At 43.6% G+C, this 26,663-nt stretch overlaps 1 protein-coding gene across 2 annotated transcripts in view; it reads right to left on the bottom strand.

Moving 5' to 3' along the window:
• Positions 1 to 26,663, bottom strand: part of CTNNA2 (catenin alpha 2) — a 2,255,723-nt gene that overhangs the window by 1,852,256 nt on the left and 376,804 nt on the right. For both annotated transcript variants that reach the window (XM_066572940.1, XM_066572941.1), the window contains exon 4: positions 564 to 730. In XM_066572940.1, the coding sequence (XP_066429037.1) occupies positions 564 to 730 (167 nt within the window). The remainder of the gene's footprint in view (positions 1 to 563; positions 731 to 26,663) is intronic.

The following is a 26,663-nucleotide window of genomic DNA, read 5'->3' as shown; positions in this document are numbered from 1 at the left end:
GCGCACATGCGCAGTACTTTTTTTTTCAAACTCGTGCATTCCCGCGGAATCCACGGCCCATCCACAGTGTCAGCTGCGGACGTCCCGCGGATTGAACGGCTCCCAATAACTTTAATGGAAACCGTCTGTGCAGGAACTGCACTGAAATAAAGCAATCCGCCAATTGTTTTCCAAATGCAGAATCGGCATGTCAAAACTCAAGTTTGGACACCCATGCTTTTCTATGGGCGGCTTGAACTGCGGATCTCCCGCTCGGGTGCCCTGCGCGGATTCCGCAACTCAAATCTGCCGAATGGACATTGAGCCTAAACCTTGCTGATTGTTTCCAATAACAACTAGCGGAATTGTGGAAGTTTCTTTTCAAATCGCAAGTAACCCAGAAACAATATGGCTGCCGTCACGCTACATTGACATCCTGGGTGCTGTCCACAATTGGCTGCTGTCCACATTGGCTGCTGTCCACAATGGTGGCCGACCAGTACTTGGAGCTTGTGGAGGAGCCGCTGTGGATTTATAAACAGGGTGTCTATAAAACAGGGATGATAAAACCATAGGATACTTACAATCTTGAGGTGCGTCAGAAGTCTCATGACGTCCGCCATGTCTGCTAATATAAGGAGGCGGGTAACAGCAGAAAGTAGCGCGCGGGCCGCCCTCACCATGGTGCCTCGCTTCACCGACGAGCAGGGGTCATCTGCAAACTCTGACGAGGCAATCCGCATGGTATCCCCTGCAAGCAGAGAGAAGAAGGTTTGGTGACATGTCCAGAAGTCTCATCCCTAAGGCCGCTCTCACACACGCATTGCCGCAATTTTATTTTCGCATTCAGCCGCAGGTTCCTGTGGCCGGCAGCGTGTTTTAGCGCACCCCATCAGTGTGATGGGTGATGAGGTGCGCTAAATGGCCAAAAAATAGAGCAATCTCCATTAGAAAATCGCAGCGCTGGAAAGCGCCATCCAGCACCGTGATCTAGTGTGTGTCCGAGAGGACCTATTGACTACAATGGGGGCATTATACCGGGTTAATCGTGGTAAAAAGCATCCACTAAGAGCCCACTCACACTGGCGGATATGTTCCACGTATTACACACCTATTTTTCACATGTAAATGCCTATCGATTTCTATTGGGTCATTCGCACCGGAGCTCTTATTATGGGCGTGAAAAATATGTAGCATGTCTTATTTGGGCACATAATATGCCCCAACATAAGGTATAGGAATATAACATAGGTAGTAAATACTCATGTATATGCACTGATATAAACTATAGGGATATAACATAGGTAGTAAATACTCAAGTATATGTACCAATATAAACTATAGGGATATAACATAGGCAGTAAATACTCATGTATATGCACCAATATAAGCTATAGGGATATAACATAGGCAGTAAATACTCATGTATATGCACCGATATAAGCTATAGGGATATAACATAGGCAGTAAATACTCATGTATATGCACCGATATAAGCTATAGGGATATAACATAGGCAGTAAATACTCATGTATATGCACCAATATAAGCTATAGGGATATAACATAGGCAGTAAATACTCAAGTATATGCACCAACATAAGCTATACGGATATAACATAGGCAGTAAATACTCATGTATATGCACCAATATAAGCTATACGGATATAACATAGGCAGTAAATACTCATGTATATGCACCAATATAAGCTATGGGGATATAACATAGGCAGTAAATACTCATGTATATGCACCAATATAAGCTATAGGGATATAACATAGGCAGTAAATACTCATGTATATGCACCAATATAAGCTATAGGGATATAATATGGGCAGTAAATAATCATGTATATGCACCAATATAAGCTATAGGGATATAACATAGGGAGTAAATACTCATGTATATGCACCAATATAAGCTATAGGGATATAACATAGACAGTGAATACTCATGTATATGCACCAATATAAGCTATAGGGATATAACAGAGGCAGTAAATACTCATGTATATGCACCGATATAAGCTATAGGGATATAACATGGGCAGTAAATACTCATGTATATGCACCGATATAAGCTATAGGGATATAACATGGGCAGTAAATACTCATGTATATGCACCAATATAAGCTATAGGGATATAACATGGGCAGTAAATACTCATGTATATGCACATTTACTGCGTGTTGTATATTTTGCGGGCGTGAAAAACATGCGTGTAATACACGGCACACCTTTGCCCGTGTGAGTGAGACCCAAGGGTTAAATGACAGCTGCAGCTCTGCTACATGTAATGACTTGGATAGTGATTGATGGTTGCGAGCAGCCGCCTCCATCCAGGTGCGCTGACCTGACAGCGAGGGCGGCCGTGACTGACAGACCTGTAATCAGCGCTGTGTGCTGCAGATCAGTCACAAGTGACATTACAGCCACCAGTGATCAGCGGCTGCAGCCCTCCTCACACATCCACAACCTCCATGTACTATCTGCTCTGATATCATACAACAAAGCTCGGCATGACATCCTGCCACGTGACCGACCTGTTCTCTACAGAGCGACCGATGGAGAACAGAGCGTGCCACAGAAAACACCAGGGGATAGAAAGACAAACACATACAGGGCGGCCACAGAAAACTAGGCCGGCACCGCACTCGTATGAAAGCTCACAGCAACCAATCACAGCGCAGCTTTCATTTCTTATACTCCTGAGGTAACATGAAAGCTGTGCTGTGATTGGTTGCTATTTCTTATACTGCTGAGGTAAAATTAAAGCTGTGCTGTGATTGGTTGCTATTTTTTATACTGCTGAGGTAAAAGGAAAGCTGCGGTGTGATTGGTTGCTATGGGCTTTCATAGGAGTGCGGTGCCGGCCTAGTTTTCTGTGGCCACCCTGTACAATATGTCTAACCAAGGCAGAGCAACAGGGCCTTAGCCTATTGTGTTTATCATCTGATGTATCTAAGCCTCTCATGCTGTAGGGTTCTGTGTATCTAAGCCTATCATGTGTGATACTGTCCAGTATGGCTAAGCTTACTGTAGAATATGTGATACTGTTCCGTGTATCTGAGCCCCTTGTGTGTGATACTGCCCAGTAAGGCTGTCATATGTGATACAGTCTGATATTCTAAGCATATTGGGAGACTTTCATGAAAGCTATAACAAATTTGGGCGTAAAAAAAAGCCCCAAATTTTTGCACAAAGTGGTATTTACGGAAACATTTGTGAGGTTTCAGCTTTCTGCGCCGGTCCTGACTTATTTTCTAAAACTGCCTTGCCGATAGTGAGTGCGGCCGACAGACTTATGTATATAATGTACCAGATATGTCGCCAGGTCGGACCGTTCACTGAAGGCTCTGCATGGATTCAGCACACCGTGCTCTAGGGCAGGGGTCCCCAACTCCAGTCCTCAGGGACCCCAACTGGTCATGTTTTCAGGATATCCTATAGTAAGAACACCTGTGGCAATGTCTGAGGCACTGACAATAATTACATCACCTGTGCAATACTGAGGAAATCCTGAAAACATGACCTGTTGGTGGTCCCCGAGGACTGGAGTTGAAGAACACTGCTCTAGGGGAAGTCATACAAAGCCCACCGCTGCAAACGCCGGTCTTAGTAAATATCTGCCATGGTGTGTGATAAGGTCCAGTGTATCTAAGGCTGTCGTATGTGATCAGAAAAATAGCTAACAGCTCGTGGGCTCGCATGCAAATGTTCAGCTTGGGGCCCCTCACAACTTCCGTTAATGGCTGCCAAAAACACTCCAGAAAGAATTTTACACTGCGTCTCCAAGTTTTTTAAGTGACCCATGGATGTGGCACCAGTAGCCAGGATGATGCCAGCGGTGTACCTCAACCCCCTTTCCCTAATATAAAAAAAATTATATATATATATATATATATACATACACACACACACACACACGTTATTAGACAGATAAGGCGGCTTCTATAACCCTGCGGTCTCCGATACAACAGTTCTGCTCTAGTATAGCTTTATCAGTCTAATGCGTTACGAGGCCGCGCTTCTCAGTTAAAGGCTCCCTCCTTTTTCGTGCCACCGGCCCTCTCTACCAAGCACAAAGTCTCCAGGACCCGTCTTGCGTGGCTTCTTCTTCCGACTCCTCTCTTCCTGCAGTGCAGTCCCACAAGTCTGAGCACCACTCAGATCTCTCTCCAGCTTGCCGCGCTCTCACCCAGTATCCGGCTCCTATGATTCCCACCCGAATGCACCACACCATGCACTTCTCTATCCTCCCCAGTCCTCCAGATCTCCCATCTGATCTCTGCAGCCAATCAGAAGTAATACACAACACTCCATAGAGAAATGAAGAAAATGCAGTGATGTGTGAAGTCCATTAGAAACCGCCCTTATACCATTCCATCCAGGTCCCTCCCACCATTGGTCTACATTCTACTGTAGTAGGACAGGTTTTCATATACTGCATGGATGACAACCATTTTTTGGCATTCCTAGACAGCCCCTTAAATTCTTTGGGTTGGCAGAGGATTTGTTACTCTGTATCGGCAGAATGGAGCTCCAGCTACTATACATATATTTTAAGAGATGAATAGGCACAGAATTCTGGACATATTTAGGCTGATAAATAAATGGTGTTGAAGGATGCACATTGACACTGATGGATATGGAAGTAACTACTTCAATATTGTATTTCAAAGTGACGCTCTGTCTTCTCTCTTCGATGCCGTCAAAATGGTAATAATATTTTAAGGGGGTTCATGTGTTGACTCCACGGGAAAGAAAAAACAATTTTTGAATTATTACAAGTCAGAGGCTGCGGGCAAGTCTTAAAAAAATCAATTTTCTAGACCATATAATTAAATTAAAATTTCCAGACCATATAATTGCATCCTCAATTCTATGAAAAGGCAACAACAAAAAACGACACCTTCGAAAACTCTGATTGACAAGGCGGATAATATGTTATGTTGCTCTGACGGCTGCAATGAGGTGACGGGGAAATTTGTATCACGTCTTGGCTGCGCTACATGAGAAATGTAATAGAATCCATGCTGACAAAGCGCTTAAAGGGGGCCACAAGATATGCCATAAATGTTCGATAGATCTGGGTCACACATCTTGTACGTGCGGCTATGTTGAGAATTCGGGTCTCTCAATTGATGTTGTGGGAGAACGGCTTGGTGGGGTTGGTGTGTTTAAAACATTCACTTTAAATGTTATTGTGCCACAAGGTGCTAGATGCATAAGTATGCAAATATAAGGAAGAGAGGCGTAAGAGAGTGTCACACAGCGTAAAACGGTGAGGTGGAGTATGTAAAAACAGATACTCACCTTGCTTCAGCTGCCGGGGCTCAGCCGTGTCTTCTCCTGCTGTCCCTTGCACTGTGGTGCTGATCTATCAGCAGCCAGGGTTTTAAAATCCCCGGCTGCTAAAAGAGCCGAATGAATGACGGGCGAGAGCTGCCTGTGATTGGCTGAGCACCTCAGCCAATCACATTCAGCTCTTTTAGCAGGCGGGGATTTTAAATCCCTGCCTACTGATAGATCAGCACCACAGTGCAGGGAGCAGCAGGAGAAGAGGCGGCTGAGCCCTGGCAGCTGAAGGTAGGTGATTTTTTTTTTTTTAAACCACTTTTACTTGATTTTCAGGGAAGGGCTTCCCTGAAATCAATTGACAACAGCAGAATCCTCTACCACAGCTGACATGTGTGACAGCTGCGGTAGAAAATTGAAGAATTCCTCTGCTGCATCTGCCATAGATGCGGCAGATGTGTTCTTCATCCCCGCGGGGGTCATGGCAGCGGCGGACAGGTAAGTATATTTTTTATTTTTTTACACTAAAATTTTTGTTTTTCAGGGAAGGGCTTATATGTAAAGCCCTTCCCTGAAAGAAGAATGCAGGAGTGCCGGCAGACCATTGTTTGCAATGGAGCCGCCGGCAGCAGCCGCGGCCCCATTGAACACAATGTGTGCATTCCCTTTGGTGCACACATGTCCTATCTTTGTAGAGCACGCACATGTGAACACACCATAGGGAATGTAATGTGGCAAATAGAAGCATGTTTTTGTGCATGCATATGCTCGTTTGAAGCCACCCTAAGATAATGCATTTATGGTGAATGCCATTTAAAAAATTACACAGTGCCACAATTGTGCTTTTTATGGTAACCTCATCTGCAAGAAAAAAAAATTACCAAAAAGTGATAAAGTCATATTAACCCCAAAATGGTACCGATTGAAACTACAGCAACTCCGTTGTCAGAAAAATAAAGTTATTGCGGACAGAAAATGGTGACAGAAAGTAGTTTTTTTAAAAAGATATTTCATTTTTTTAAACCAGTACACTAAAAAACAATCTAAATTTTGTGTCACTGTAGTTGTATTGACCCACAGAATAAGATTATCATGTCATTTCTGCTGGACCAAGTAGGCAGTTAAAACAACTCCCCCCTCAAACAAAGTTGCGCAATTGCTTTTTTTTCCATTCATCCCCACTTAGAAATGTTTTAAAGTTTCTAATTCTATGTTACAATAAATGGTATCACTAAAAAATACAACTCACCCCACAAAAAAAATCCAGAGTAGACAGACCATGTGACTACTATGGGACCCATGGGACTGAGGGGCCCAGGCTGAATGTCCCACCACTGGCTTGCCTCCCCCTTCCCCTGAATGTCCATCCAGCAGCTGCACAAGTATCTAAGTAATTTAGAGTATTACTGCTCTGGACATGACTCTCTCTGTCAGTGCAGGCTGCTGCCTCCTTCCTGCTTTCAGTGTAGTACTGCCAATAGAAGGTGGAGGAGCAGCCTGCACTGACAGAGAGAGCCATGTCCAGAGCAGCAGTACTGTAAGTTACTTAGACACAACTGCTGCTGTTGGATGAACATTCAGAGGAAGGGAAGACACAGAGAGGGGTCACTAGTACCATGTGGGGCCACAGAGAGGGGACACTATCTTTTGGGGGGCCAAATTCAAAATTTTGTTATGTGGATGTTTCCCCGCTCAGATGGCTATGCTGATGAAAAAATAAAGAAGTTATGGTTGTTTACATGCAGGAAGAAAAAACAAAAATAAAAAAACTAAAAATGTAACCATAGCAGTAGTCACTTCTTACACCAAGTGCCCTTGTCCCTGTTAGACTAGCGGTATCTTAGGACTAGAAACATCTCTGGTACAAGGATGGCCTTTCAACTATATCACCGATCCATTTCAAGATCATCTCCCCCTCAGTTTCTCCACTCTGATAAGTAACCAACTCACCAGTCCTTAAAAACATAGTTCAGATCCCTAGTCCTGAGTGGGACCTCCCTGGCACGCAGGCTCTTCACAGCCTTCTCCAGGCTTTCTTGAACACCATACCCATTTTTCTCATGACTTTCTAAATTTGAGAATTGATGACAAAGGTCAAAAGTTTTTTGTACATCACTGTTTGGAACTTTTTCTTTGCCGCAGTGACACCAAAAGCTAGTATAACTGGTTTGTATCTGTGCGTCCGTGTATGCAGGGACCATTAAGATATAAAAGTTTGTTTTTGGAAATAATTATGTCCCAGCTTTTTATAAATAAAATCATGAAATAATAATCTGAAAAAGACCTATTTTCCATTGTACTCGGTTTCCGAGTTCTCTACACGCAGCCGGCAATGTAAACAATGGGTGCTCTCATTCTGGTTGCCATGGTTACATCCTGGGACTACTATTTGTTTTATTATATATTTCTGTATGTCATTCAGTGTATTTATATATTAATATGTTTATTACATTCTGTATATACCTGCAGCCACGACGGAAGTTTTATATTGTGATGTTTGAGTAGAGATTTCTGCTTTTTAATGCGGTTCATTTCAGGGACCTTTGCTCACCATATGTAGTGGGCGGCTGTACCTCAGGTGATTGCTGCGGATCTTACATTTCACCTGAAGCTTTTTCTCTGCGATCAATTCAAGTTACTGCATAAAACCCACCTGACCTTTAGTAGCGTCTGCATGACTGAGTACACAGCCCTCCGCAGAAACCACCGCCTGGCATTTAGGAAAATGAAGCCATAGCTCCTACACTTGCCTCAGGACCTGTACACTATATTGTACATACGATAAAATGGACGTCCGTGTCTTGGCGTTTAAGTCTATTGATACTGTGTTTGTGGTTATGTAATACTGATCTGTAGTAAATTTCTCATATTCATTTGGCTTAATGATTTGAAAGGGTTTTTTCATCAAAGACAACCATTTTTTGGTTCCAGCTGCGATCAGCCGTTTCAGCGGCTCTTGGAGAAATCTTGTCTGGCTAGAGTTTTATCCTACAGCGGCCACTACAGGGGAAGCATAGTATTACATCGTGGCCATTCAGATAAATAGCAATTACATGAACAACTCAAGTCTGCTTTAGCCGAAGTAATTCTTACAGACCAGCCCTTCCGTTTTAACCCCTAGAAGAGGATTCTGAGTGAAGGAAGCCCCTCTGACATCCATATGACCTAATGAGAGATGTCTTTGTGATATAACCTCTTTAAAAAAGGAAGTAAAAGGGCAGAGAGAGGGAATACTGTAAAATAATAAAAGAACCAGTACTTACCTAGTAAATCATTTGCTGCCTCAGCACCACAGCTCCAGCCCTCCTTCTCCTTTTCATGGATCTATGTTTATATGATGACGTCCTCATATACACGCATGACCGAAGGAGGGTGGAGACAGGAAAAGACAGGAAGTCTCTGAGTGTTTTGCCTGCAGCCAGGGAGATGCTCTATGACCGAGCCTTGGTGTGAGCAGTGCTGAAGAACGGTCCATGACCTCCAGTGAGACAGACAGCATCTAACCCTCGTGTGAGGGACTGCTACAAAATTAAGAAGTGACGGTGCTCAGGTCTGCCTACTTGTTGGAATTTACTTATGGCACTTCCCGCCATACCACCTTACATGGCCCTCGGACCATCGCGACACCAGAGCTACCAACTGGCCCTAGCAATTGTTAACCCTCGGAGAGAAGGTACTGCAGTTATTCCCCCCATGGACTCGGTCAGAGACTTTCCATTCTAGTGGACACGATCTCGGGTGGGATAAATCTTCAAAAGTTAGGTACAGAGACTATTTCATTTGCAACTCGAACCCCTGTTTGTGTTCAGCCACAACGTTTCTGAGATCGTAACTCTGCCGAAGCAGAAGATTTGTCATACTGACAATGTTATTGAATTAAATCAGTTAGTGAGCCATGCTACGTCATTATTGATGCAGCCAGGCGACCACTGCACAGAGTACTGAAAACTCAGACCAATCATCCTGGGAGGAAGCCACTGTGGCTATCCACCCCAAATCGGGGTATCTATCCAGTAGCTGGCATCATAAACACAGGTGGTAGGTCCCCTATCCTCCCAACCGAGGGGTAGCCCAGCCACCACATTAGTGTCTCCTCAATGTAGCCATCATGGCTTCATTATAAATGCTATGGCGTTAGTGTGAACAGAGTCTTATTCTGAGGACACTGTACAGCCAACCTCATTGTGTTATGCAATGCCAACTACCTCACCACGGATGCTGATTCTGCATCTATGACACATTGCACTGACAACTTCACCCGTGATTATTAAAGGTACTGTATGAAATTAGAAAAACATGGCTGCCACTGATGTCTATAGACTGTGTCTGGTATTGCAGTTTAGCCTGTTTCAAATGAATGGGCTGAGCTGCAGTACTACACACTGTCCACAGACAAGAGTGGTGCTGTTTCTAGATATAAGCAGTCATGTTTTTTTAACCTCTTTAAAGGCGTTAACCTAACATTGACTTTAAATCACCTATCCGAAGGATAGCTGATAGAAGTCTGATCGGTAGGGGTCTCACCACTGAGACCCTCACTGATCCTGAGAACTGGGGTCTTGTGTCCCCTCCTCCTTTTCACTGTGAGCTTGCTGCACCCCCAGAGTGAGGAAAAGATTGAATGGGGAGGTTGTCAAGCATGTGCAATGCCACTCCATTGATCTTTAATGGGAGAGGCTTCTACTTGGCTAATTATTGGCAGCTCCATTGAAATTAATGGAGTGTCGCCATGTATGTGCAACTGCCATTCCATTTAATCTCCATGTCATTATGGCTGGGTTCAGCGACCCTGCAGTGATGAGGAGAAGGGGACACCAGGCCCCCATTCTCAGTGGTAAGACCCCCACCAATCAGACTTTTATTACCTATCCTATAAATAGGTGTAAAAGGTGAATTTTATAACACGATGCATGAAATTATCAAGTTACAAACTGATGTATTGTACTGACAACATAAACAGAGCAACCTATGTGGGGGAAATACAGTAGTATCACATAACTGCCATTCAAATGAGTGGGTGCTCATACAACAAGTAGTTAGGGCATGACAAGCTCCCTGGTTGTTCAAGGGAAAGTCAATAAGGACGGTTTCACACCTGAGTTTGGAGTACTTTTAAAACTGGTAAGTTTTTAACTGACTGTGGAGTAATTGCAAACTGAAGCAGAACTGATGCATGCATGCAAATACCTTTTATGCGGAAGTAGCTAATTGGGTAAGCAGGTCATTGCACACTCCACAGGTTTTAGTGAATGGACAATGTAGACAATATACACTTTGGCTTGAGGGTGGTGGCTGGGCTTCTCCCTCCCCTCCTCTTCCCTGGCTTCTCTTCTCTCCCCCTCCCTATCCTTTGAGGTTACCTGTTGTTTTGCAGTGTACTGATAAATAAGGATCCATCGAATACTGGAGGCAGACTGAGGCCTCGGTCACACGACCGTTTTTTGGTCCGATCTGCAGACGCGCTTGCGATCTGCAGATCTATTGACCAAATGCATCCCAATGGGATCGGTCACATATCTGCTTTTTATGCGGATGTCCGATAGATTATAGGACACAGCGATTCGCAGAACGCGCCTATCTGCGTTCTGCGCATCGCTGTGTTCTATATATGCGCTCAATGGGGCCGGCGGCAGCAGCGCCGACCCCATTGAGAACATATACTTAAAGATCGTTCTCCTCTGCAACAGCTGTAACAGCTGTGGCAGAGAAGAAAGATGTTCGCCCATTGAATTCAATGGAGCCGGCAATACAGCCGGCTCCATTGAAAGCAATGGGCTGCCAGCGAGCGCAGGATGAATTTTCGGGAAGGGCTTAAAAATATAAGCATCCTGAAATGTGTAAAAAAATATAAATTTATATATACTCACCTTTTCCCTGCAGCCGGAGTTCAGCCGTGTCCGGCCGGCAGTTCTCCTGAACTGCTCTGTGTAGTATTCAGCAGGCGGGGATTTAAAATCCCCGCCTGCTGAATGGGCTGCCTCTGATTGGTCACAGCCCTCACCAATCAGAGTCAGTTCTCACTCACCCATTCATGAATTCATGATTCTGATTGGTGAGGGCTGTGACCAATCAGAGGCAGCCCATTCAGCAGGCGGGGATTCTAAATCCCCGCCTGCTGAATACAGCACAGAGCAGTTCTGGAGAACTGCCGGCCGGCCGCGGCTGAACTCCAATTACAGGGAAAAGGTGAGTATAAGTTTTTTCATTTTTTTTTTTTTTACACATTTCAGGATGCTTTTTAGGGAAGGGCTTATATTTTTAAGCCCTTCCCGAAAATTCATCCTACGCTCGCCGGCAGCCCATTGCTTTCAATGGAGCTGGCTGTATTGCCGTCTCCATTGAATTTAATGGGCGAACAGCGGACAGCGCTCCTTTGATCGGGCCTGTTTCGCTGAAAACGCTGCTAGGTGCAGATTTTTCAGCGAATCGTCGGCCCCGGTCACGCGATTTGCGGATGCGCATCCGTTATGCGATCCGCAAATCGCGCGAAAGAACGCCCGTCTGACCAAGGCCTGAAGCCCTACAGTTTGCTTTCCTCGGTCATTGACTTTAATTCAAAAAACAAAACAAAAAGGTGCTTTCTGGGTTTTGGGGGACGGGAACTCTGCAGGCTGCACTTTTTTCCGTTTAGAAAAACTGAAAGTGAACGGAACAATGTCAAACTGAACCCAAACTGAAAGCAAAAAAAATAATGCATTGCTCTCTATGGGCCCAGTTTGCTTCAGTTTTTTTTATTTAAAAAAAGAACAGAACACAAAGACTGAGCAATACGGGCAGATGTGAAACCACCCTAACGCTATATTTACACGGGTAAGCACAATGTAGGTCTGAGGAACTGGAATATCGTGCAATTCCCTAAGCGAGTGCAATTCGCTTTTGAGAAAAATGCATCACATCGCAATACATCTGATTTCATGTGCGCTTTTACATGCAGAAAATCACATTATTTCAAAAAGGGCTTATTCCGACGTGTGTATATTGCCCAAGTTTTCATGCCCAGCCGATATATGCTGTCCCTATCTGCAAGGAGAGGAGGCGGGCTAGGAGCTGAGCACTGAGCTCCTGCCCCCTCTCCGCCCCTTACCACTGTTTGCAATGGGAGGGGCGGGACAGGGTGCGGAAGTTAGCTAAGCCCACCCCTCCCGCTGCAAATAGTTGTGAGGGGCGGAGAGAGGGCGGGAGCTCAGTGCACTGCTTATCCCTATCCCCTCAACAACCCAATGTCCAAACCCTGGTCAACAGAATGGGAGCCGCTCTATCCTGCCACTCTCTGCGCTGATTCTTAGAAGGGGGTCATGAGGAGGGTCCCAACTGTTAATAGGAATGAAAACCTACATGATTTATACTGCAAAAAAACTCAAAATGATGCAAAGTAGAAATAATGTTTACACTCCATTCTGTTTAGAAGGTTTCGATCCCCGATTCCCCTCTAACACATTCTACTCCTCACGTAGCTGATTTGTCTTCTGAATGCCCTTTTAGACATAAAATATATAGCCAAGAAAATAAGGCAAAAGTAGTTCCTGATGTTTCCTCAGAGCTCTTCCCTTATTTCTGTTTGTGGTCTTTTTTTTCCCTTAAAAGCCGAGACTCTGAGCAACGGGAACGGCGAGTGACTAAGCTGCAGACTTATATTACTGTGGTAAGACTATTCATTCCTGTCTTCGTATTAGTAAGACTCAGTAATAATGTACTGCTGTTCCGAGCCAGAAAAAATGTCCTCGTTATTGTTGTTTTTTTTTGTTTTTTTCTTCTTTTTTTTCCTCCTTTCTGTTGCTGAAAAAACAAGCTCAAAAGTTGGAAATGCCGAGAAACAAATAAGGACTAATGCAAGGTACAATATAATGCGCTCATTCTGCCCTGTAAATGCTGGGAGAGCAGCTGAAGATCAGATCATAAGTCTGCCAGAAGTGTAAAGTAACAGCAACGAGCCTCCTAGAGTATTACTCTACGGTGGTCTGAGTGTGCTTCAGTAGGACTACAGGGGGCTTCCAGCTGTAATGTCTTCTTCTTGTGTTCCCTTCATCTTACAGGACCGACGTGTGAATGCTAACTCCGCACTTCTTACAGATAAACCGCTCCTTCGATATAAACAGCAGCATTACAAATGACTCCCATAACATGTATGTGTCAACCAGATGCCAGGTAAGATGTCCTAGGTGGATCTCCTGTCTCAGAAGACTACAGTATGAGAAAGGGGTGTTCCCATCTCAGCCCTTCACGGCTGTGTCTGTGCGCCATTCACCCGGCGGAGATAACAAAACAGCCGAGGCCGCTGCCTTTTGTTCTTTCCGTGACTCCTATAGAAATGAATGGAAACATAAAAGCGCCGCTCGCGATTTTCTAGAGTGATTTTGCCACATTGTTTTCGTGAGAAAGAGAATAGGACCTTTTAATGTTAACCCCTTCATGACACGGCCTATTTTGGGCTTAAGGACGCAACAGTTTTTGGCGGATTTTCTTCTCCGTTTATCAAAAGTCATAACTTTTTTATTTTTCCGTCGACGCGGCCGTGTAAGGGCTTGTTTTTTGCGTGGCGAACTGAAGTTTTTATCGGCGTCATTTTTGGGTACATTAACTATATTGTAAAACTTTTTTTTTTTTTTTTATGATAGCAGGGAGAGAAAATGCATCAATTCTGCCAGAGATTTTATTTATTTATTTATTTTTACAGCGTTAATCATGCAGCATAAATAAGACATTCCATTTTTTTCTGCGGACCGGTACGGTTACAACGATACCAAACTTCTTACTTTTTTTAGGTTTTTCCACCTTTCTGCAATAAAACCCCTTTTTTTGGAAATCTTTTTTTTTTTTTTTCTAAATCGCTGCATTCAAAGTCCTGTAACTTTTTTTATTTTTTGATGTACAGCGCTCTGTGAGGGCTTATTTTTTGTGAGACGAGCTGTACATTAACTATACTGTAAAACTTTTTTTTTTTTTTTATGATAGCAGGGAGAGAAAATGCATCAATTCTGCCATAGATTTTTTTTTTTTTTTTACAGCGTTAATCATGCAGCATAAATAAGACATTCCATTTTTTTCTGCGGGTCGGTACGGTTACAACGATACCAAACTTCTTACTTTTTTTTAGGTTTTTCCACTTTTCTGCAATAAAACCCCTTTTTTTGGAAATCTTTTTTTTTTTTTCTAAATCGCTGCATTCAAAGTCCTGTAACTTTTTTTATTTTTTGATGTACAGCGCTCTGTGAGGGCTTATTTTTTGTGAGACGGGCTGTAGTTTTTACTGGTACCATTTTGGGGTACATACGGCTTTTATGATCACTTTTATTGCGTTTTTAGGGAGGCAAAATGCTAAAAATTAGCATTTTGCCTCAGTTTTTTAGCGGTTTTTTTTGTGTTTTTTTTTCCGTGCACAGCCAAAAGCATGTGCAGCTTATTGTACGCGTCGTTACGGATGCGACAATACCAAATATGTTTTGGGTTTTTTTTACTTTTTTTTATGCTAATCTGAGAAAAAGCATAAAAAAATGTTTTTTTTACTCTTTTTTTACATTTTTTTTAAATTCATTTATTTAATCTTTGTTTTTTTACAACATTTGTGTCCCCCTGGGGGACTTTGACCACTGCCCTGATGATCGCTGTTATAAGGCATGGCAGAGCTACTGCTCTGCCATGCCTTATTGCTTATACAGCGATCATAGGCATTGGTAACACAGGACGCCAGTGTCTGGCGTCCTGTTACCATGGTGACAGGCCGGGCTCTCGCGATAGCATCGCGAGAGCCGGCCGGAGAAACAGATGGAGTGCACTCCCTCTGTGAACTTTTTCCCTGCTGCGATCTACTCTTTCCCCGCTGCGGGATAGTGCGGGATCATATGTGATCCCGCGCTATCCCCAGGACGTAAGTTTACGCCCTGTTGCGGGAAGTACCCCATGCCAGGATGTAAACTTATGCTCTGCAGCGGGAATGGGTTAAAGTTGCCTCACATCACATGAAAACCGCAATTTTGAGCGATGCTACAAATACAAAGGCTCTTTAGGGAAACATGGGGTAGAAAACATCACAAATTGAGGCAATATAAAGTATGCTGCGACTTTTTTTCTTGCAAGATAGACGAAACAGCGCTAATGTGAAGTAACCCATAGGAAAGCTTGGGCTTCACATACATGCGTTGTGTAGTGCTGTCGTAACGCGAGAAAATCGTACGATTTTGTAGTCTGCAGGAAAGCATCCTTAGGGGCTTTGGTGCCCAAAATCAACTGAAATGACGTTTGCTCACCACTCCACAACCTATAATAGTAGTTAAGTCCTTGTCTGTAGGCAGTAGAGATGAGCGAGTATACTCGCTAAGGCACATTACTCGAGCGAGTAGTGCCTTAGCCGAGTATCTCCCCGCTCGGCTCTAAAGATTCGGGGGCCGGCGGGGGAGAGCGAGGAGGAACGGAGGGGAGATCTCTCTCTCCCTCTCTCTCCCCCGCTCCCCGCCGCAACTCACCTGTCACCGGCGCTGGCCCCCGAATCTTTAGAGACGAGCGGGGAGATATTCGGCTAAGGCACTACTCGCTGGAGTAATGTGCCTTAGTGAGTCTACTCGCTCATCCCTAGTAGGCAGCTTTCTAGTAGTTATTTGTTGTGCACAGGGACCGTTCCATACACTTATATTTCCGGTACGCTATATGTTAATATATTTTTTTGTTTGCGCCTTACTTTGTATCAGTACTGTGTTTGTAAACTTCTAGTTTTAGTGTTTGGCAATTTTTGGTAGACCAGAAGCTTCCAATGGGAGGATAGCGCAGTCCAATAATGCAGGGACATCACATAACAAGTGATGAGCTCAGTGATGGCCCTGCGTTTGCTTACCTATGAGAACTCCTAGTGTTAGGCTCATAAAACATGGAACACTGCCTCCCAGAGCACATTTCTATGTCTTTCGGATGAATGATTTATTAGTATTTTGACTTTTCATTTGATTTGATGGAATTTTATTGAAAGACCTGCAGCTACTTAAATCCACTCTGGCATTTCACTCTATCAAAGACCCACAAAGAAAGTGCAGTAGCAGAAAACTAATATCACATATCAGGTTATTACATTTTGACCTATAGGTTTTCCTCTCAAGCACCCCCCCCCCAACTATTAAAGGGGCATTATATAAATATAGGAAATAACACTACTGTGCATTACATGTCCCAAGATTTTACATGCCGAGATTACATAGAGGGCTCCTAACCTCACGCTCCATTCACATTCAAAACTGCAGGCGACTTATTGTTGCCTCACATTGGTTCATTGTCTTTATAGAACATGTCCTGTTGCAATGCATTGTGGAGATGTAGTGGAATGTAGTATTTACAGTAGGCATTATGCAGCAGTCTGCATTGCACCATTCTTAGTCATGTCTGCTGGGAACCAAACAATCGGTGGTGCCCTATACATATGAATGATAAATTGCAGATGCATTGTACATACAGAGAATTGAAGGGGCTGTACAGAATTCGAAAAATAGTTTTTTTCCTAAAAATTGTATTGCACTTGTCTGCAGGCTCTGAGTAGTATAACAGATCAAAAACTGCATTCACTTCAATGGAGTTGAACTGCAATACCAACACAACCCATGGACAGGTGGGGCGCATTTTATAGAACAAAGCATCCACATGTGTTTTATCCTGGAGAACGTTTTTAATGCTATCAGCTGCCCACATAGACGTTGACTTGTAGGGAGCGCTGTGGAGGTACCTTTCCATCCTCTATTTGCATGGATTTTCCCAGTGATCACTGCATGGCCTATATAATACGGTACTTGCTGCGCCAACTTGGTGCTCTCCTCAAGGAACAACTTTTTCCCCCCAGATTTACAAAATTATGAAATTGAAAATCTCTGCCATCTAAATGTCAAATGACAAGAAATTAACAAATAGCCTGATCCACCGCAGGAGATGATTAAAGGGGTTGTCCCGCGGCAGCAAGTGGGTCTATACACTTCTGTATGGCCATATTAATGCACTTTGTAATGTACATTGTGCATTAATTATGAGCCATACAGAAGTTATAAGAAATTTTTCACTTACCTGTTCCGTTGCTAGCGTCCCCGTCGCCATGGTGCCGTCTAATTTTCAGTGTCTAATCGCCGGATTAGACGCGCTTGTGCAGTCCGGGTCTTCTTCTTTTATGAATGGGGTCGCTCGTGCCGGAGAACGGCTCCTTGTAGCTCTGCCCCGTCACGTGCCGATTCCAGCCAATCAGGAGGCTGGAATCGGCAATGGACCGCACAGAAGCCCTGCGGTCCACCGAGGGAGAAGATCCCGGCGGCCATCTTCAGCCGGTAAGTAAGAAGTCACCGGAGCGCGGGGATTCAGGTAAGCGCTGTGCGGATTTTCTTTTAGGTCCCTGCATCGGGGTTGTCTCGCGCCGAACGGTGGGGGGGGTTGAAAAAAAAAAAAAACGTTTCGGCGCGGGACAACCCCTTTAAATGTCCAACTGATCATATTCTTGCTGCTTTTGTTAAAAAAAACCACCAGAATGTGTCCCACATCTTCTCTTAAAGAGTTAGGGGGTGATAATATGTAGAAAAACTCCTGTATTCCCCAGTTGTATCTAGAAGACTGCACTAGGGGAGAGATGACAGTAAGAGGCTGGGATCATTCTTCCTGCTCTCACTTCAGGTTCCTCCTCTTCCTCTCCCACACAGACAACAGACTAGGAAGTAAAACTTTTCATCCTGCTCCCCGACTTCTGCTGTGTGCTGCATCCCAATTATTGCATTTAGAACTTTCAAATGATAGCTACAGTAAATCAAAGCTCTCCTTGCTCTCTAGTCACAGCAGTTGTTAGGAATCATGATGCATGCCCTTAGCAGGAGTACAAGGAGTTCTCCAGGACTCTTACTGTTCATAGTTTATTCTCAGGATAGGTAATCAATTGTTCATCAGCTGGGGTCACACAGGAGGAGGTTTAACAGGTAAGGTCCATCTGTTTGCCAATAACACAAAGGTGTGTCATAGGGTTGATACTCCAGGTCGTGTCTTGAAAATGGAGAAAGATTTAGTCTTACTGGATAAATGGTCAACACAATGGAAACTGCAGTGTAATGTTTCCAAATGTAAAATGTAATTAGAGAGAAGAAATCCTCAGACTGAGAATTAAATTAGCTGTTCTGTATTTTCCAGGACTTCAGAAGAGAAGAATTTATGGGTTTGATTTCTGAGAGGCCACAGTGCAGTCAGGCAGCAAAGAAAGCAAGTAGCACGCTCGGCTGTATAGCTACAGGTGTTCAGTCCTGGAGGTCTGAGCTACAGAAAGACATCACTAAAATAGAACAAGTTCAAGAAGCACTAGAAAATTAGTGGAAGGTCTCAAGAACAAAACTTATGGGTGAAGACTTAAATAACTTCATCTGCATAGCCTGGAGGAAAAAAGGGATAGGAAGGACATGATGGAGACCTTTATATATGTCACTGGAGGAGAGAGGGGAGGGGGCGGACATGATGGAAACCTTTATATATGTCACTGGAGGAGAGAGGGGAGGGGGCAGACATGATGGAGACCTTTATATATGTCACTGGAGGAGAGAGGGGAGGGGGCGGACATGATGGAAACCTTTATATATGTCACTGGAGGAGAGAGGGGAGGGGGCAGACATGATGGAAACCTTTATATATGTCACTGGAGGAGAGAGGGGAGGGGGCGGACATGATGGAAACCTTTATATATGTTACAGGAGGAGAGAAGGGAGAGGAGGACATGATAGAAACCTTTATATATGTTACAGGAGAGAAGGGAGAGGGGGACATGATGGAAACCTTTATATATGTTACAGGAGGAGAGAAGGGAGAGGAGGACATGATGGAAACCTTTATATATGTCACTGGAGGAGAGAGGGGAGGGGGCGGACATGATGGAAACCCTTATATATGTCACTGGAGGAGAGAGGGGAGGGGGCGGACATGATGGAAACCCTTATATATGTCACTGGAGGAGAGAGGGGGGAGGGGAGATATGATGGAAACCCTTATATATGTCACTGGAGGAGAGAGGGGAGGGGACGGACATGATGGAAACCTTTATATATGCTGCAGGAGGAAAGAAGGGAGAGAAGGACATGAGGGTTCAGTGGTTGTTTTATAGAAATGGATGCCTGCCATTTTCAAATAGTTTTTGCCCTAATTTCAAAATATCCTGGTGGCCTAGGAAAGTGATAGGGTTAAGCTGGGAAACCTTTATATATGTTACAGGAGGAAAGAAGGAAGAGGAGGACATGATAGAAACCTTTATATATGTTACAGGAGGAGAGAAGGGAGAGGAAGACATGATGGAAACCTTTATATATGTTACAGGAGGAAAGAAGGAAGAGGAGGACATGATAGAAACCTTTATATATGTTACAGGATGAGAGAAGGGAGAGGAAGACATGATGGAAACCTTTATATATGTTACAGGAGGAGAGAAGAGAGAGGAGGACATGATGGAAACCTTTATATATGTTACAGGAGGGGAGAATGGAGAGGGGGGGCATGATGGAAACCATTATATATGTTACATGAAGAGAGAAGGGAGAGGAGGACATGATAGAAAACTTTATATATGTTACAGGTCAGAGGCGTAACTTGAAGCTTCTGGGCCCCAATGCAAAATCGGTAACAGGGCCCCCAACTATAGTGCTTTAGTCATGGTACTGGGCTCCCTATATGGAAAAGAGAAGCCTTTATGGGCCCCCTAAGGCTCCTGGGCCCGGGTGCAACCGCATCACCCACATCCCCTATAGTTACGCCCATGTTACAGGTGGAGAAAAGGGAGAAGGGGACATGATGGAAACCTTTATATATGTTACAAGATGAGAGAAGGGAGACAAGGACACTATGTAAACCTTTATATATGTTACATATTACATGAAGAAAGAAGGGAAAGGGAGACATGATGGAAACCGTTATAAATGTTCACTGATAGAATAGTAGATGTTAGGAATAAACTTCCAGCCGTGGTTGGAAAATCAACAATAAATAAATTAAGGCTACCTGGGATAAACATAATTATATCCTGAGAGAGAAATAAAAAGTATATAATATAAGGGCAGAGTAGGTGGACCATTTGGATACTTTGTGCAATCAATTTTCAATGCTTCTATGGGTCCACCACTTGGGATCCTCGCAAGTCAGCTGATACAGTAATACAGGCACAACTCTGATTGAATTAAATGGGAGCTGTTCCGGCAGTACCAAAGCGGGCAGCTTTAACGCAAACAGCACTATCTGCGTCCAGCACTATCCGCACTGACAGTTGCCTGGGCGATCAGATCCTGAATGGTGGCCCCTCACTGATCAACTATTGATGATGTATCCTGATGATAGCTCATCAATAGTAAAGGTCCCAGACAACTATTGTACTATTTCTAGAACCAAAGCCAATATATTATGGAGTTTTCCAGGACTTGGACATTGGTGGCAAACTCCTAGTACCAGCATGATCAGCCGATTGAAGGGGCAGCAGCGCTCCAACAAGTGCTGCTGCCCCTTCACTGTTTACCAAAGGCAGATCCATACATTTAGTAGTGGTTGTGCTTGGTATTGCAGTTCAATGCTGCTTAGTTGCATTCAAATGAATGGGACTGAGCTGCAATACCAGGTACAATCACTATGAAATGTACAGTGCCGCAGCCCCTTCAGTCAGCTGATAGTGTATTGGACCCAGTATTACCATTTGTTAGATTATACCCTGTGGGAATTCTCCACCACCACCCATAAAAAAAGATATGTATTGCACTAATAGGCAGTCTGTCTGTACAGAGAGCAGCAACATAGTAGCATAACCATACTAGAATAGGTAAGGGAGTAAATACAGCACCACGACCAAGCTAATAACATAAATACAGCACCAGAACCAAGCTCATAAAGTAAATACAGCACTAGAACCAAGCTCATAGCCTAAATACAGCACCTAGCTGAGTACATTAACCCCTTCCCGCTCCAGGACGTACCGTTACGTCCCGGGAGCCTGGTACTTCCCGCAAAAGGACGTACTGGTACGTCCTGGAGATAGCACGGGATCACATAAGATCCCGCGCTATCCCGCAGCGGGAGCCGGCTGTCACTCACAGCCGGCGTCCCGCTCCAACAGCGGGGGGACATCGGAGATGCGCCCGCCGCTGTTAACCCCTTCCCTGCCGCGATCTAAGTAGATCGCGGCAGGGAAAGAGTTCACAAAGGGATCGCGATACCTGTGTGTCTCCGGCCGGCTCTCGCGCTGTGATCGCGAGAGCCCGGCCTGTCACCATGGCAACAGGACGCCAGATGCAGAAAAAAAAATTTAAAAAAATTTTACGATATTGTCTATATACCCAAAAGTGGCACCGATAAAAACTACAGATCGCCACGCAAAAAACAATCCCTTATACGGCCGCGTCCACGGAAAAATAAAAAAGTTATGGCTTTTGAAAAATGGAGATGGAAAAATACCAAAAAATCGCTTGGTCCTCAACGCCAAAATAGGCCGTGTCATTAAGGGGTTAATACAGCACCAGCACCAAGCTGAGTACATTAATACAGTATGAACCAACCTCAGTGGATAGATACAACACCAGAACCTAGCTTATAACATAAATACAGCAGCAAAACTAAGCAATCGTGTTTCAGGTGCGCCAATAGACTGATAGTACGACTTCAGAATATCAAAGGCTACAGAGTCAGGAGGAGGATGATTCATGTAGCTCCATAGAATTCTGCTGTATGGAAAAATAATCTCATTACACCTGGAGGAAGGTCCTAAGGGGGTAATCGTCCCAGGGTACATACACCTTGTGCCCCTCTTCCCTCTTATCTGTTGGCTGCATCCTGTGCGATCGCACAGATCGCACATCACTAAAGATGCCCATGGCTCTACCAATCAGTTATTGATGGCCTAACCTAAAGATAACCCATCAATATTACAGCCTTGGAAGATTCTTTTAAGAGACTTAAAGCAGTTACCCAAGATCTTTAAACAATTGCCACACAGTGGGTAACTGAATAAAAATAAGAAAAAAATATAGCACATACTTTGTAAATGTCTTGTTTCAGTGGTTACGTCCTGTTGAACACTCACATGACTGCAGCAGCCAATCACTGCGCTCTGTGGGCATTTGTTCATAAATAGTGACTAATAAGGCCAAGGACTGACTACATCGATCACATTAATGATCAATGGCGCAGGAACACTGCAGCAGCTTCCAGAAATAGACTAGCAGTGCTGGAGTAATGGGCGATTTAAATAAGTGGGCACTGACTTTTCTTTATTTCATACTGCTATCCGTTTACGGGCAATTAAAAAAAAAATAGACCGCCCCTTTAATAGGTATGGTAATACTGAAGGAAGATATCGCTAATGGTCTCTATTTTGCTGCCCCTACATAAAACATCTGGCGCAGTGTATATTATCATCGTGCCTCTCCTTCATCAGCTCCTTACGCCAGCTGTTCCGCGGCTCATATGTACTATTTATATAAAATATATAGAGGCTCGTATTTACTCCAACGCTTTAGTACCAGAAGCGATGACATTACTGCACAATATATTTGTAATTTCTTTGTAATTTGTTCTCTTCCAGCAACAGCATGCGCGACAAAGATGAGTCATTATCCTGGAAAGGACAGGGACATTTTTTTACAGAAGACAATACATGGAGTAGTAAATAGAAAATGTTTTTATTTCATCCTCACATGTTTCCCATATTTTTTGTCATAAATTAGTAGTTTATTTTGTATTGTTTTTCTTGCACCCATTAAGGACCAAGCACAGTAAATTTATAGCTCTTGGTCCTGGGCTTTAAACCCAGCTGATATTAAAATACGGCGGGAGTTTAAAGCCCCTGTTCTGCAATCAAGCAACAGCATGTCGGGTTGTCAGCTATTAGTCACAGGTAATAACCCGGAGTAGAAGACACGAGGGTTTTTTTTAACCCTTTCTGCCTTCTCCTTTTCCAAGTAAACAGCGCTTAATGAGCATTATGTACTAAAAAGTAAAAGTGGAAGTATAACTTCCACAACACACAAGCAAGCAGTCATGTAACCGCCGGGATTCCCTGCTACAGCAGAGCTACAGGCTCATAGGAGCCCCTGATCAGCTCTGCCAGTGACTATTGTCACTACTGGGGTTGTTTTCCCCTGTAACTGGGGCTCCTATGGATGCTGCTCCTATGGATACCCCAGCTACAGTGGGAAAGTGCCAAATTAAAAAAAAAAACTAAAAACATGTAAATGTTCCCCAGAGGTCCTAGATGACATCACGGGGGAAATAGATAGTAAAAAAAATAATTACATGAATAAGTAAAAACAAAAATACAGAATAAAATAAAAATATATACATAAAAAAGAAAATAGCTCAAAGCCGACGCCAACCAAAACTGTCGACATATGGCCTCGGAATCCAAAATCATACATATTATATATCAAAACAAAATGGGGAACCCATTCCTTTACTTTATTTTAGTGTAAATATACTAATTAAAATAAAATAACTATGAATGGTTTTTAAAAAATCTTTTTACCCCCAATAAAACTAAAAAATGGGAAAGTGGTCAGTGAAAAAGATATTTTTAAAAAATAACCCTGTATATAATTGGAAAAAAAACGCAGCAAAAATAATTTTGAAGGAAAAAAAATGGGGCAGTTAAACCACCATATGGGTGAAATCCCTAATAAGTGTCTGTTCCTTAAGGTAAAAAAACATCCTGGTCCTTAAGGGGCTAAAGGGTATTCCAGCCATCAGTGTTTATCATCTACCTGATTGCTTATCTCTATAACAGATGAACCAATCCCTGGTCCAGGGGTGGTTTTATGGAAATGGATGCCTGCCATTGTCAAATAATTTTTGCCCTAATTTCAAAATCCCTTTGAAGGTGAAATTAGAATCTGGCGTCTTCAATCAGTAGGATAACTATCCGGTGTGGGTGGCCAACCTGTTTTATTTAAAGAAAAGGGATCTATCAAAGTCTGATCTTTATAACACACGTTTGTGGAAGTGTAACATGGCATGGACAAACCAGATTTCTGAGGACATTAGAAGAAGAGTTGTTGATGCTCATCAGACCGGAAATGGGTACAAAACTATCTCGAAGGAGTTTGGACTCCATCAATACACAGTCAGACAGATTGTGTACAAATGGAGGAAAGTATTAGCCTCCCAGGAGTGGTCGACTAACAAAGATCATGCTAAGAGCGTATTATAGTCTGTGAGGTCACAAAAGAACCCCAGGTAACCTCTAAACAACTAAAGGCCTTTTTAACTTAAGCTAATGTTATGTCCACCATCAGGAGGACTCTGAACAACAATGGTGTGCATGGCAGTAATGCAAGAAGAAAGCCACTTCTCTCCATAAAGAACAGTGTTGTCATCTGCAGTTTGCTAAAGATCATCGAGACAAGCCAGAAGGCTATTGGAACAATGTTTTTATGGACAGCTGAGAACAAAACAGAGCTTTTTGGCTTAAATGAGAAACATTATGTTTGGAGAAAGAAAAACCTCATACCATTTGTGGTCGTAGTATCATGTTTTGGGCCTGTTTTACTGCATTTGGGCCAAGATGGCTCGCCATTATTGATGGAGCAATGAATTCTACCATCAAGTTCTAAAGGAAATTGTCAGGACATCTGTCCATGAGCTGAATCTCAAGAGAACATGGGTCAGATAGCAAGACCACAACCCCAAGCACACAAGGCATTCTACAAAAGAATGATTGAAGAAGATTAAGGATAAAGTTTTGACACAAGGGGGTCATACAAGATAATGAAAGTAAAGGTTCACATACTTTTACCACTCATAAACATGTAATGGATCATTGTCCTCAATAAATAAATGATCAACATTAATAGTTTTGACTACTTTGCTTGGTTTTGTTCTCTTTATCTACTTTGAGGACTCATGTTAAAATTTGATATAGTTTTAAGTCAGATATAAGCGGAGGGGTTCACAAACTTTCAAGTACCACCATAAAGGGGATGGGGACTACCTCTCTACCATGTGCCATTTATAATATTTATGTGGCAGAGGGGCTTTTGGTGGGTCCCCTCAAGCATAGAAGCTCAGTGTGTCCCTTACCACTGTACCCTCTAGAGCTACAACCCTGGATTTAGGGCACCAGGACCCTGTTGTTCAGAATGTGGTAATGTCCGGCAGCAGCTGAAAGGGGTTCAAATTTTTTATTTTTGCTATGAGTCTTCATCTTCTATATATCCGCCTCTGCGGCTGAAAACGACGAGTTCTAATAACCACATATGTCTTCCATATAAACAGTTTACAGAGTACACGGCGGTTTAATTAGAAACAACACTGTTTTTTCTCTTTTTACCTTATCCCCGGTTTGTGCGACTAATATCCTCAGCTTTCCACATAACACCGTAATGAGAACTTACGAGTCATGCTGTCAAAAGAGGTTACACTTAACAATCCACACAACTGCGGTTTGTTATCTTAATCACATTTGGAGCAGACCGGAGGATGAAATGAGAATGGATCCTTTTAAAAAACAGCTCAAGATAATTCGGACAGACATCCACTTCCACCATCCAAAGACGACGTGACCTTGTCGATAGTACAAGACCGAACTTTACAATTTCCTATTTCTTTTTCTACTTCTGACATAAAAACTATGATTTAATAATGTTAAAGAAGTATGCACATTAAAGTGCAGTAGTCTCCAGTTGTCTTCAGGCGCAAATTGCCCACATGGCCATTATATTTTAACATACCTCATTAAAGCTCTAGAACAGTGGTGGCGAACCTATGGCATGCATGCCAGAGGCGGCACGCAGAGCCCTCCCTGCTGGCACGCGCAGCTGTCGGCCAATCACCACGTTAGTTAATACCGGCAGGGGCCGCGGATCCCCTGCAGGCATTCACTCAGCACTGCTGCTAGCGGCGCTGATCCCAGCACACACTGTGAAGTCAGTGTGCAGCCGTGATCCTCCTCCCTCTCCACTGACGTCTCCTACTTGGTTTCACGAGAGCAGGGAAGGAGGTGTCCGGCAGCACACACCGACTTCACAGTGTGTGCCTGGGATCAGCGCCAGCAGCAGCCCCGAGCAGAGGAGCAGTGGCGCTTCCACGAGGAGGGCACTATTACCACTGGAGCTGCTATGTGGGGATCACTATTACTACTTGGGTATGTTTACACGTGGCAGAAATGCTGCAGAATGTCCTCAGCGGAAATTTCCGTGGCAAATTCCACAGCATTTCCGCATCCAAAAGCAGTCAAAATCTGCACCCGGTCTATTTGGAAACAGCACTCTTCTTTTAAGAACGACGGAGGTAAAAATCATACGTCGTGATAAGCCCCGCCCCCTGAGATGTTGGCACTTTGCGATAAATATGTAGGTTTTGGAATGCAGTTTGGGCACTCGGTCTCTAAAAGGTTCACCATGACTGTTCTAGAAATTGCACATAGCTTTCTGATTTGC

Source organism: Eleutherodactylus coqui, chromosome 7, assembly GCF_035609145.1.
Source record: "Eleutherodactylus coqui strain aEleCoq1 chromosome 7, aEleCoq1.hap1, whole genome shotgun sequence".
NCBI classification, from domain to species: domain Eukaryota; kingdom Metazoa; phylum Chordata; class Amphibia; order Anura; family Eleutherodactylidae; genus Eleutherodactylus; species Eleutherodactylus coqui.
This window is presented reverse-complemented; position numbering and strand designations above follow the sequence as displayed.